The 13,367-nt window shown below is 32.4% G+C and overlaps 2 protein-coding genes and 1 pseudogene across 5 annotated transcripts in view; 1 reads left to right on the forward strand and 2 right to left on the reverse strand.

The window, feature by feature from the left end:
- The window catches only part of LOC143236058 (aconitate hydratase, mitochondrial-like), a 59,376-nt pseudogene extending 49,775 nt beyond the window's left edge, over positions 1-9,601 (forward strand). The window contains exons 18-22 of the transcript XR_013019435.1: positions 430-527; positions 4,423-4,516; positions 5,825-5,957; positions 8,203-8,324; positions 9,143-9,601. The product of XR_013019435.1 is annotated as an aconitate hydratase, mitochondrial-like (transcript). The remainder of the gene's footprint in view (positions 1-429; positions 528-4,422; positions 4,517-5,824; positions 5,958-8,202; positions 8,325-9,142) is intronic.
- Positions 9,602-9,654: 53 nt separating this feature from the next.
- LOC143236238 (hexosaminidase D-like) lies at positions 9,655-11,775 on the reverse strand. The gene is made up of 3 exons (XM_076474517.1): positions 11,747-11,775; positions 11,563-11,640; positions 9,655-9,977 (listed from the first exon to the last, which is right to left on the reverse strand). Exons 1-3 carry the CDS (start codon positions 11,773-11,775, stop codon positions 9,794-9,796), a joined length of 291 nt encoding a protein of 96 aa, XP_076330632.1. The 3' UTR covers positions 9,655-9,793.
- Positions 11,776-11,809: 34 nt separating this feature from the next.
- Positions 11,810-13,367, reverse strand: part of LOC143236059 (hexosaminidase D-like) — a 49,598-nt gene continuing 48,040 nt past the window's right edge. For 2 of the 3 annotated variants that reach the window (XM_076474315.1, XM_076474316.1), the window contains one exon: positions 11,810-11,991. In XM_076474315.1, coding sequence (XP_076330430.1) covers positions 11,868-11,991 — 124 coding nt within the window. In that variant the 3' untranslated portion in view covers positions 11,810-11,867. Of the gene's footprint in view, positions 11,992-12,532; positions 12,608-13,367 lie in introns of all 3 variants that reach the window. The other variant, XR_013019436.1, reaches the window with a different exon arrangement.

Raw genomic sequence — 13,367 nt, forward strand, 5'->3', positions numbered from 1 at the left:
AGTGTATATATCAGAAATACATTTTCAACAAAAGAAAATGTTTTCTTTTGTGTGAATTATAACTAATAATCTTGATGAAAGTATTAGAATTTTCATTAAGTAAACTTGTTCTTATCTTTCATAATGTTCTTTTGAGTAGTTAACCTACATAAAAAGAATATTTTTAATATTTTGGAAGTAACTTAAAATTCCAGTATGGGTGTGTTAAGGATATATAAAATAGCATTCTTATTCTGGAATATTCCTGTAACAACAATAACAAAAAGTCTCATATTTCAAAAGCAGAGAGCCTTTACTTTCGCTTTCATTTTATTTACTTCTAAAACTTGTTAAACTTTATCAGTTTTGAAAAACCCCCAAAACATCTTATTGGTTAGCTTGTGTTCTTTGAGTGGCAGTTTTATTTTGATTTTTCTTGTATATTTAAAGGTTAAAGGCAAGTGTACTACTGATCATATCAGTGCTGCAGGCCCATGGCTGAAGTACAGGGGTCACTTAGACAATATTTCAAACAACATGCTTGTTGGGTACGTTAATTTTTTTGGAAAATTACAAATGTTAGACAGTTTATAAATGTCTGAAATTTTATCATTCATGCTTTTAAAAATATCTTCAAAGCTGGAGTAATCAACTTTAAAGTTTTTGAAGAAAATGAAGCGAATACTTGACAATTGGTAGCTATGATTGTCTTCTTTTTTTTAAAGAATTTTAGTTAATTGAACATATGCTTTTTAGGAATTTGTAGAGAAATCTATTTTGAGTAAGAAATTATAAATGCTTTAGCAGAATACTTTTAGCCGTGTGTTTGCACATAGAAGATACAGTTCTGAGTATCTTTAGTATACTCAGTCATATGGGACAAGATTCGAAAGATCGGTGGGCAATATAATTCTGTTCCCCTCTTGATCTTGCTCTCTGATGGCCAGGAAGTAGTTGATACCCAGAGCATTGCCAATAATCAAGGTGAAAGCTTTTGCTGGGTATCTAGCGCTTCTGCTTCTTCCTCCACTTTCTTAGCCATGAAGACTCAGGTAGAGCAATCACCTCTTTCCTTTCGAGCTGATTGTCTCTGTGATTATAATCATCCCTTTACACTGGTGGAACTCAAACTGGCCCTTCATCAGTCTGGTAGTATATCAGTTGGATCTGATGATCTCCACTATGAAATGCTGCAGCATCTATCTCCTGCTTCTCTTGCTATTCTTCTGATTCTTTTTAACTGCATCTGGCAGGAGAATGTGTTTCCTGATGCCTGGTGCTAGGCTATTGTCCTACCTTTCTCTAAGCCTGGGAAAGATCCCAAGATTCCTTCAAACTAACGTCAAATTGCTTTGACGAGCTGTCTCTATAAGATCTTAGAGGATGGTTAATGCTCATCTTGTTTGATTCCTCGAATCAAACATTGTCCTTTTGCCCAGCCAGTGTGGGTTCTGACGACATCGCTCCACCATGGACCACCTGATTCCACTTCAAACATCAATCAGATGACAATATCTTGTATCAATATTCTTTGACATTGAGAAGTCTTATGATACAACATGGAGGTATGGTATTTTGCGAGACCTCCATATATGTGGGTTACGTGGCCATTTGCCCATTTTTATTAAAACTTTTTTAAGGGATAGGAGATTCCAAGTTTGTGTGGGTTTGACACTTTCTCATTCTTTTCTAGAGTCCCTCAGGGCTGTGTTTTGAGTGTCATACTTTTCAGTATAAAGATTAATGCCATCAATGAACAACTCCCTCTCACTATTGCAAATGGGCTCTATGTCAACGACTTTCACATCTCATGTCAGTCATCGAACATGAGATATATTAAACGGCAGCTACAGACTGCCCTCAAATGTTTACTAAAGTGAACCACAGCAAACTGTTTTAACTTTTCTCTCTCTAAAACCATTTGCATGCACTCTTGCAGCCAACGGGGTATTCACCCTGATCCTTAACTCCATATCTGTGAAGTTGTGCTGCCTGTGGTCCCTGAGAAAAAGTTCTTGGGGCTTATCTTTGACTAACCTGTATACCATACATCAAGCAGCTACAAGTCAAATGTACAAGAGGACTGAACATCTTCCATGTATTCTCTTCCTCCCCTTGGGGAGCAGATTGATGTTCTATGCTAAAGATATATTGTGCTCTTATTCAATGAAAATTCAACCATGGATCTCTGATCTATGGCTCTGCCAGAACTTTGGCCTTAAAGATGCTGGACCCCATTCATCATCAAGGACTTCAGCTCTGTACTGGAGCTTTCCACACTTCCCCAGTTCAGAGCTTATACATAGAGTCTCGCAAACCTTTTCACCTCTGCTGTTTGCAACTGTCTTTACTATATGCTTTGAAACTTTGTTCCTTACCAAAGCATCCCACCTGGGGTTGTATTTTCCTTCCTCAGTGAGCCAAACTTTTTCAGAACAGATGATCTGCCATTGCTCCTTTTGGCCTCAATATCCAGGCACAGTTGGATGAATTAGGTCTGTCCTTGTATAACATTGCTGTATCCACTGGTCAGCCCATCCCACCATGGCTTTTTACAGTCCCCAAATGTGACCTATCTTTAAGTTATCTGAGAAGAGCAGACACTTCTGATTGGAAATACTGTCTGTTATTTGCTGAACATCTTTTGAACCATATGGTTTGATATCAGGTGACTGTGTGGGCTCTGCCATGGTTTGTTGTGGTTCGGTGGTTGTGTGCAGAATCCACTCTACATCTGTACAACTGTATGCCATTTCTCTTGCTCTGGATCACATAGAAGCTAAGCAATACTCAAACTGCACTATTTATACTGACTCACTTAGTTCTTTACTGGCCCTGGAATCGCTTCACGTTAGTTCACACCCTGTTCTCGCCAATATTCAAAACTGACTGGCCCATTTCTCTTTATCATCTGCTTCTATCCAGTTTTTCTGGATACCAGGCCATGTTGGTATTTGTGGGAATGAGCTTGCTGACACTGCAGCTAAATCTATCTGCTCTAGCACTATTATTGCTATACCTGTTCCATGCATGGACTATTGTTCTGTATTCAAGGCTTGGCTTGCTGGCAGTCGACTTGGAGTGAGCATCATGAAAACAAGCTTTTCCAAATAAAACTCTATACTGGACTAGACTATGCATTGGTCACAGTTTTTTAACTCATCATTTTTTTTTATCTGGAACTGATACACTAATATATAGTCTGTGTAATACTTGGGCCACAATAAGCCATGTTTTACTTTCTTGCCGTCGTTACGACTCTCAACAATAGCACCATTTTAAACATATTTTGTCCCAAGATTTGTCCATGAAGTTTGACAATGTTATTGGTGATGATGACACTTGTCCATCTTGGAAAAGTTTTCAGTTTCTTAAAAGCCATTCATCTTTTTAATGCCATTTAAGTTTTTTAATTTATACATTAGACCTTTTTTTAATGTGATTCCCTTTTAAGGATCACAGTCCATCTTGTTTGATTTAAAATAGGAAAATGGCCATAACATCAAATAACTCAAAACCAGGACTGGAGAGGCGAACCTCAGGTGACTAACGCTACTGTTTGAATGACCTGCTTGTCATCCTTTTGAGTTATTATTAAAACTTTGCTACAAGTCTTTTAAAACTTTTATTACTTTACTTTTGAAAATGGCCATAACGTCAAATAACTCTAAACCAGGACTGGGAGGCCAACTTCAGGTGACTGATGGTGGTTTTGTACTTACCTGTTAGTATTCCTGGCGAGTTATGATAATTACATTTATGTTGCAGAAAGTCCTTTACAACTTGTATTACTGTAGTTTCCTCTTATTGCTGTAGACAATATGTAAACATTGGTTTTATGCTATTTATGCTTTTTTTTAAACTTTGTCTTGTTTTACCTTAATGTCCTTTTATGAATTTTACTAAATTTACTTTAACTTTTTACTGGATGTTTGGTGCAGATAGCCTAGCCACTTTGTGCCATAAAACACCAAATCAACCAACCAACCTACTTGTGATGTTATTTATTACTAATAATGAGTTAAATGAGAAGAACAGTGTTAAATATTGTAGTGTTTTCCACACTTAAGTTCTGAAACTTTTAAAAAATGGTCAATGAAAATGCTGAATATTTGATGATTTTTCATGTCTTGGGATTAGAGTGACAATGTATGAGTTTCCAATTCTAGATTTCTGCATGTTAATCTGAATTTAGAAAATAATACAAAAGTGCAATTTAAGATTAAATTTGTAATGAATCTCTCCAACTTTTCTTCATAAGTGGAGATTACATTTAGAAATATTAGCCCAACACTGTCATCTCAAAGATAGCAGTTTTATTAGAAATATTAGCCTAACATATCCTAATATATCAGTGAATAAATTCTCTGTTTCTATAATGTGCAACATGTCCTAAAGATCAAGTATGAATTATAATATTGTTTCTGAATTTGCTTTTCATAGAGCTATTAATGAAGAAACGAATGAGGCTAATTTTGTTAAAAATCATTTAACTGAAGATTATGCAGCTGTTCCTGATACTGCTAGAATGTACAAAGTAAGATTTATTTTATACCAAGTTTCTAATTTTTCCCACATGTTTGAAGAATTATATGACTATTTGGCATGTAAACTATAAAACTGTGAAATATATTTTAATAGTTTTTGGAATTTTTTACGTGTTTCAGCTTATTCAATATAAAAACTTTGAATTCTTGGATTCTGCTGTATATACTTTTAGATATAAACTTTTTGCTGTTTGAATATCCTGTGATGTACAAAATGTTCAAGTATGCCATAAGATGTAATTAAAAGTAAACATTTTAAATTAATGCACACAAAATATTAATAGATTTGTTGTCCTTTTTTATTTTGTTTTGTAAGAAGCTATGAATCATATTAGTTATCTGAAAAATTAGGACAGTTTTTTTAATAGGAGTGATTTAAAATGATTATTAAAAAGCTGACATACGCAAGCAAATGCAGTGTGTGTCCACCAGAAAATTCCACCACAGCAAGTTTTGTCACCAGCAAAATAAAACATTCTGTATATCATTGTTTGGAATCTGCAAGAAGGTATCTTTGTACCAAATTCTATGCAAGTTGGATGGTGTGCACACAAATTGCTCAAAAAACCCCAAATTGTACTTTCCTTTCTGACAAATTCAGCAAAAGAGAAAAATTTTTAAATTGTGTAAAGCTCTGTTTTGGATCAAATGGAGAAAAAAAAAAAGTATATTTGTATTAAATCCAACAGAAATTGGCTAAAATACAGCAGAGTATTTGTCAAAAAAACCCTAAATGTATGATTTTTGTGGCACCTTGAATCCTCTGTTATTACCAAAAATTGGGAAGGCCACCATTTTTGTTTTTCAGTGTGTGGAAACTGCAGAAAAGTGCATTTGTACCAAATTCCTTGTTAATTGGTTGAACTATAGCCATGCAAATCACCAAAATGTACTTCTTCAAGTCTTAGTTTCCCTCGGGAAAAAAAAAAAAAAATTAGAGAGACTTAAAATGGGCAAATCCAAATTTTGTTTTGTATGTCAGTGTGTTGGGCACATGAAAATGTATATTTGTGCTAATTTTTGATTTGATTGTTTTAAATATGACTGCACAGAACCCCATAGTATATAAAAGGCCTATCTCAAAAAAATGTTAGATGTCCAGCATATTGGAGACCAAGGTGTAATCCTACAAAGTTTCAAGTTGATTTGCCCAGAAATGAAGGAATAAAAGTCAGTTAGAAAGAGTCTGGAAGAAGGAAGAAGAAAAAGTAGAGACACAAATATAATTCAAAGTACTTTTTGCTCTTCATCACAGAATGTATCTGTGTCTGTATGTTAAAAAGACTTGTATTTTTCAGGCGAGGGGAGTCAAGTGGTGTATTATTGGAGATGAAAATTATGGTGAAGGAAGTTCTCGTGAACATGCTGCCTTAGAACCTCGTCACCTAGGGGGGAGAGCAATTATTGTAAAGAGTTTTGCCAGAATACATGGTAAGGCAGTTTTTGCCACATATTCATCATTTAAGCTGAGAGAGTATGTTGGTATTAACTGATAAGTCATCACTAGGTACATAATAAACAACAAAAAAGTGTGCCTGTTGGCATTCTTTTTATATTTTCACTTTTAATAGTTTTATCAGTGCTGTTCAAAGAATGTCATAAATGCATTGTTATTTCTATAAGTATATTTAAGAATAAACTCATAGTAAGGAGAATGTGAATTTTTTATTTTTATAACTGTATATATCATGAGCTTGGTTTGTATCTCAATTATCATAGTGAGAAGTACACGTAATAATAACTTTACAGCTAACATGTTGAAAAATATAAAGTACTATTTCTGTAAAATCTTTCAGACTGTGTTTTTAAAGGTTCATGAGTCATGCCACACCTTTCAACTGTACTTAGACAAAAAGTGTAAAAATCTTTCCCATTATCCTGGCTGCCTTCTAACTTGGTCAGTAGTTCAAAATTAGGATGGCTATGCTGTGAACACCAGATGTCTCCAATCTGACCATTCAGGTTGAAAATACCAAATCATGTCTACTACCTAACATTGCAGCTTTATGGAAGGTTTCTGATAAAATTAAGTTTGAGTTTGTAAGACATTTTATTTTTATGGTAAAGATACTTCAAAGCTTCTGCAATGAATGTAAGCATTGTAAGTGGACCACGTTTATCACAAGTACATTTACCAAAACATTTTTATAACTTAAAGAACAGTTTGGGTCAAAGATGTAAATAAAATTAAGATAAATGTATATGAAAATTGTTTGAAAAATATTAAAACAAGTAGAGAAGTTAAACTATCATTTTAAAACAACAATTATTTAATACAATAAAATACAAATAACTTGATATACAAGAATAAAATTACTAAAAAAACTTACGAGACTGGAAACTGTACTCTACATATTTTGACTTATTAGTACATCATCTTTAGGAGTGTAATCGTTTGCAAAATATAACCCTCTATTTATACATTTGGCAGAAGACTAACATTCTAAAGAAGTTCATGCCATCTACTGACAACATATCCATTATTCATCCTTATTTAGTAATTGAAATTTACTTTTTTATATTTAATTATCTTAGTGGATTCACATATATTCATACCAAATTAAATTTCAAGGTTGTGCTAAAATAACATTTTTTTTCCCCATTGAATTTATCTTTAGTTTTACTGATGTGTTTTGTTAAAGGTGAAATAGTAATATTATTATTTTTAACACTTTTTGTGTTCATTAATTCTGAATTTTAAATATCTTCTAGTATGTCCTATGTAAGTTATTTTACATTCATATGATGTTTTTTATACACCAGATTTTTCTCAAATAATCTTTTATTTTTAATTGTATTAAGCATTTGACTATGTTTATATGCCAAAAAAATATTTTCTTGTTTTTAAGTTTTTTCACTGTTCTGGCAAATGGCTTCAACTGTATATTTGTCCTGTTTCTTAATAATAGGATTAAAACCTCTTTATACAGCTATGAGCTTATTTAATAATAACTCATTGTTAATATCATCTTGTTTACAACGTAATTTTAATATTCTATCCACATAAGAATAAAAAAATGGTAGTTTTTGCAATTTTTCATGTGGCAGAATGATTACAAGAAATGGTTTGTAATAAATAGTGATTTCCAATTTATTCTTATTGTTATTCACTAAAACATCCAAGAAAGGTAAACAATTTCTGTCACTTTAATAACTGAATATTATAGAATTATCAATGGTATTAAGGTAATTAGCAAATTTAACTAGTTTATATCATGCTGCCAAATTATCAGGCTTGTTTTTTTTTTATTGACTTTAATCTTGTATAGTGAGTTATTAGTATTTTACTGTATTTGTGAGACTGGAAACTGTCTTAATTTTAGAATTGTGTATTAAATAATTGTTTTAAAATAATCATTGAGTTTTTTAAACATTGAACATTACAAAAGTGCAAAGGGATTTTAAAAAGTACAGAAGTATTAAAATTTGTTGATGTGGACAATTTACCTGGAGAACTTGTTATACATTTCAATGTACTTGCAGTCTTCTAAAATAAGTTCACCATGCAAATTGTCTAAATGAAATCTCTTAAGTAAAATTATGCAAAAATAGGCAGATAATGTTTGAGACCTTTGCCTACACTTTTCTAATTCCTATTATATAGTGTTTACTCCTACAGAATTCTAGGATTTTTTCAGAGTAAATACATTTTGATATAAGAAACTTATTTTTGTAGAAACTAACTTAAAGAAACAAGGTGTGCTTCCACTCACTTTTGAAAACCCAGAAGACTATATGAAGATTAGACCAAATGACAAGGTGTCTTTATTAGGCCTTAAAAATCTTGCTCCCAACAAGGTAAGAGTAAACAACCTTCATCATAGAAAATGTGACAGTAGATTTAACCCTAAAGTCCTAATCTAAGCAGAGTTTAGTACCATAATATGACAAAGGAGTCTTAAAAGACTTAATGTATTAGTTTTGTGAGAGAATGTTTGAGAGCTCTAAAAAATCAATTACTGTTGAAAATGATTAGCCTTTTTAGCTTGGTTCTGTCATGTTTCACCAGTCCAATACTGCAAGGAAATTTCTTATCTAACCTTAATAGATTTTATCGCTTTAGCTACAAATTTTTAGGATGGTGGAAATTAAATTTCTTCACTGAGCAGATATATAATGTATTGGTGTGAAATTTATAGAGGTTTTACTCACTGGTGATGTTTGAATCTTTAAAGTTCAGTTTTCCCAAGCCACTAAAATCATATGTATAGAGTTTAAATATATTATTTCTTTACCAGAGGAAAGGTATGGGTTATCCTGAGGGTGTATTTCATTGAAGTACTATAGCAATTCATTAACTTTGTACAAGAACTTTCACTGGTGTAACTTTATATGAAATCAACAAAAATAAGATCAGAGATGTGATTTTATATTTTTCACACTAACTGTAATGCAACATTATCTTTTGAAAAAGCAGTCTAATGCGTCTAGTATAATAATGTATGAACAATTATTTAAGTCAAAGTGTGCTGTGTTACAAAATGGTTTTCATAGTTTCATAAATTAACCACAGGAAAAGAAAGTCATGTTAAGATTCGACTTTTAAAGGAACAATTCTATAACTGTTATATAATAAAACGACCATCATTTCTTATAAGTCCGTTTCTTCCTTTCAGCCCGTGAAATGTGAGATCAAGCATGACGATGGTTCCAAGGAAAGCTTTAACCTTCTGCACACATTCAATGAAACTCAAATAAACTGGTTTAAAGCAGGTAGTGCCTTAAATTATATGGCAGAAGTCACAGATGAAAAGGTGTAGAAGAAAAAATCTTAATGTATCATAAGTGTTAAACCTGTTTCTTATATTTTGCCAAATTTTAATATAAGACTTTTTTTTCACAAAACTTTACAATAAATACACAGCTTTTAATACATTTATAAAAAAAACAACAACAAATCACTCTGGTACAAATAATGACTTTATTCCACAAAAATGTACAATACGTGATTACCTGGTATGTGAATGCTGTAATACTCTACTATGAGATAAGAGGTTGAATTCTTCTTAACTGACTGAAAGATAGATAGAGATGATCATTGTTGCTGTCACAAATAAATCCTACTACAACAGAAATTTGTCATTATTTTATTATAGACTGTACACTGTTTCCTGAAGAACTTAATATTAATAACTGTTATCTAACACAGCAACTCACTTGAAATGCTCCCCACACAGTTTTACTTTAAAACTTTATACAGCTATCATGGACATAAAAGATCTCAAAATATGCCCATAATAGAATCTTGTTTTATTTCTCCATCATGGCTACCTTGTGGAAATACAAGCATTTAAGACATTTTGTTGTTCTGCGTCCCGTACTAAATGCCTCAGTTTCTGGAGACATGGAAGAACATTAACAGCAAACCACTCTTCCACAGTTTTTACATCATAGATGTGATGAAGACTGTCACTAAGACGTATATTAAGTGCTTCCATGTTTACTAACAGGCTGTTACAAAAAAATAAAAACATGCATTATTTTGTTTTCTGAATAGTTCACCTTAGAAGAATCAAAGTTATGAGTAACTCCAAATCTATAGTTTTCCTGTTACTTAAACTTTGAAGTAAACAATAGTGTAATACAATAAAGTATATTTTCTTATATGAGAGCCACAATAAGCCTGTCTGTTGTGTCTACTGCAAGTTTGTTTTTTGAATTTCATGCAAAGCTATTTGAGGGCTATCTGCACTAGCCATCCCTAATTTAGCAGTGTAAGACTAGAGGAAATTCTTGGACTACTATTTTACCAATGAATAGTGGGATTGACCGTCACATTACAATACCCCACGGCTGAAAGGGCAAGCATGTTTGGTGTCCATTGCAAAGAAATCCAGCTCTTGACTTTAGCATTGTAAATCTGAAGGTGTACTGTGGTCCCACCAACCCTCAAGAAAGTATAAAATTTTCACTGTTCAAACAAATCATATTTATTATAGTCTTCTGCTTTGTTTGGGTTACAAAGCTACCAAATAATAAAATCAGACCCTTTTTGCCCCACCCACCAAATTATGTTCTGAATGGTTAAATGTTAGTTTTACTCAGAATACCAACATCATTTCCTTGTGGAATTTAACCAAATAGCATGCATTAACTTATGACAATTCTTGTTGCAGAGTTTGAAGGCCAGGGAATTTTGTCTACATTGATTGATGTACTATTTAATTAAGTACAATATCATGATAGTATAAAAAGAGTGAACTCTCCTCAACAATCGAGAGCAAGAAAAAAAAGGTGAGCTAAGTACTTTGTTTCCTATTTTGATAGCGTGATGCAAGTTGCATGTGCTTCAATTGATTTACAACTTATAATGGCATGGCAGGAGTTATTATCAAAGAGCAATGAACTTAAAACTAATGAGGGTGGTATCATGTAACAATCTGAAGTAATTCTATAAAGAAAAAAATGTAATTTAGATTTTTTTTATATTTTTGGAGATTACAAGGTTTATCAAATTGACAGATTCAGTTTTGTGATAGGCTAAAATAAACTGTAAAGTTGTACTGAATAAAAAATGCTTAAAATGCATTTAGGAGATCATAGGGATTACAAAAAGATTATTCATGGACTAATCTTTATTTTATTAAAAATACTTCACTATGAAATGTGACTTATTGTATGTTAAAATCTTGTAATATGAAGATATACTCACTATATTGAAAGTTAAAAGTGTTAAATCTAAAGAGTTCACATGGTCAGTTATATTGAGAGGTTAACTGGGCAGTACAATCAATAATATATATATTATGCCAACAAAGTTGGTTGTGTTTTGTTTCAAAACAATTTATAAAATAAGTAATTGTGTGACTTTACATATGTGTATACATACACACCTACTCCATCAATTTAAACTTTTAGATCATGAGTTATCTGTGCTCTGCCCACCACAGGTACTGAAACTGTTTCTAGCATTGTTAGTCCACAGAAGGACATTAAGTAGAAGATCATTTATTTTTATTCAGGTAAAATTTTATCTATGAGAAAGAAAAAAAAATTTTTTTTTTTCACTGAGAAGAATAATTTGCTGGATACTTACACTCGAGCTTTTGGTAAAAACTGATCAATATGAAGTGGGTTTGTTCGATTATTGGCCACATGATAGTCTGTAAATGCCCTTCAACACTGTAGAATAAAAACAAAAATGTTGATATTTTCCCTACACAACAGAACAGTTAATAATATCCATTTAAACTTCTCACAACAATTGAAAAAAAAGTTACAATATTATGTAAAGCAGGGAAAACACCATTTGGATATGGAAACATATAAAAAGAAATTTGTGAACCTTCACTTACATCTTTGAACAACAACAACAAAAAGTTTCCAATTAATGTGTATTTCTTATCTGCTATACCTAGGATGATGCATTAAAATTTGGTATTCTGTGATGATGTTTGTTAAGTGTTGCACATCCACATATATTTCCCCTCCTGGAAATTCTGGAGTTGACACCACAGGTTTAGGCCTAATGAAAAGAAGTTGTATTATGAAACCTTGTAAAAGACCAACTTTCTTCTACTTAGAACACTAAATGAAAGTGATTAATGAAGTGATGTATTCTAAACTATTATGATGACCTTTACATTCTTATTTAACTTGTTTGAAACAGTGAAAACCAGATTGGCTTAAAGTTTGTAACTGTCTAAAATGACCATGCCACTACATTGGTACCCAAACAAGGACTTTTTCATAAAGGTTGAATTGTGACTTAAGATATTTGTTTTCAAGTGATTAAGTTGAATATAAATTACCTAGTGAGGCTGATGTGGCAAGCACAAAGTAATCTGGGTCAGTATTGAAAGAACAGGAGGAAATATTAAAACCCCATGTCTTCTTTCCCTAAACCACAAACAAGAGTCCACTATACCTACAGAAAAAATCATCAGTTTATATCCCCACAGTCAACCCATTAACCCTTCCCACTAAAACATTTGGTAGTAAGCCAAATTTTAATGTCTTGGAATTTCTTAAAAGTTTAGAAAGAGATTTTTAGATGTATCAAATACCTGAAAATAATGGGTGGAAACTGTGGCTTCTTGTTTGAGGGGAGGGCCATTAGAATGGTGGAAGGCTTTCAAATGCTGGAGAGAATTTAAAGAAACACTGATTAGTTTGTACCCAGTAGTGTTAGATAATAGTGAATTGGTTTTCTACAAGCTGTGTACAACTAATCTTACTGTAAATGTTTCTAAAAGCACATTTGCCAGTTAGAAATATATTTAGGATTTACACTTTTCTGAGGAAATATAAACAAATGATGATAAAGTGAAAGCTGTTACAGACTTTCTAACTCTGAGCAACTGCAAATATTTAATCATATTCTTGGGCATGTGTGTCTGGTTAAATCAGTTTATTCCAAAATTTGCTACAATTTCCAAATCATTGTATCCATTGTGAAGGAAGCATATCAGGTGAACATGGACTCCCTAGCATGAAGATGTATTCCAGAAATTAAAACAGGTTTTATGTGCATCTCATATCTTGCAACTTCCAAGAAAAAGTGAACATTATTTTTTATACACTGATTCTTCAAGTGTTGGATGAGGAGCAGTTCTGTTTCAAAATGGTGTCACAGCATATGCCACTAAAACACTGATCTCTGCAGAAAGAAACTATACTACTACAGAGTTTGAACATTTAGCCAAAGTCTGTGCTAGAGAAGAATTTACAGTTATAACTGACCAGACAGCTCTGAATATAACTGGTAGACTGATGCATTAGTCACTAAATTTACAAGACATAACAGGAAAGAAAAAAAAAAAGGGAGTCATGAGATACATAGTTATTGCTGTTTGTCACTCAGTATTGTATTTGTGTATTTTCTTTCTGGTTTTTTTCCTG

This window comes from Tachypleus tridentatus, chromosome 13, assembly GCF_004210375.1.
Source record: "Tachypleus tridentatus isolate NWPU-2018 chromosome 13, ASM421037v1, whole genome shotgun sequence".
NCBI lineage: Eukaryota > Metazoa > Arthropoda > Merostomata > Xiphosura > Limulidae > Tachypleus > Tachypleus tridentatus.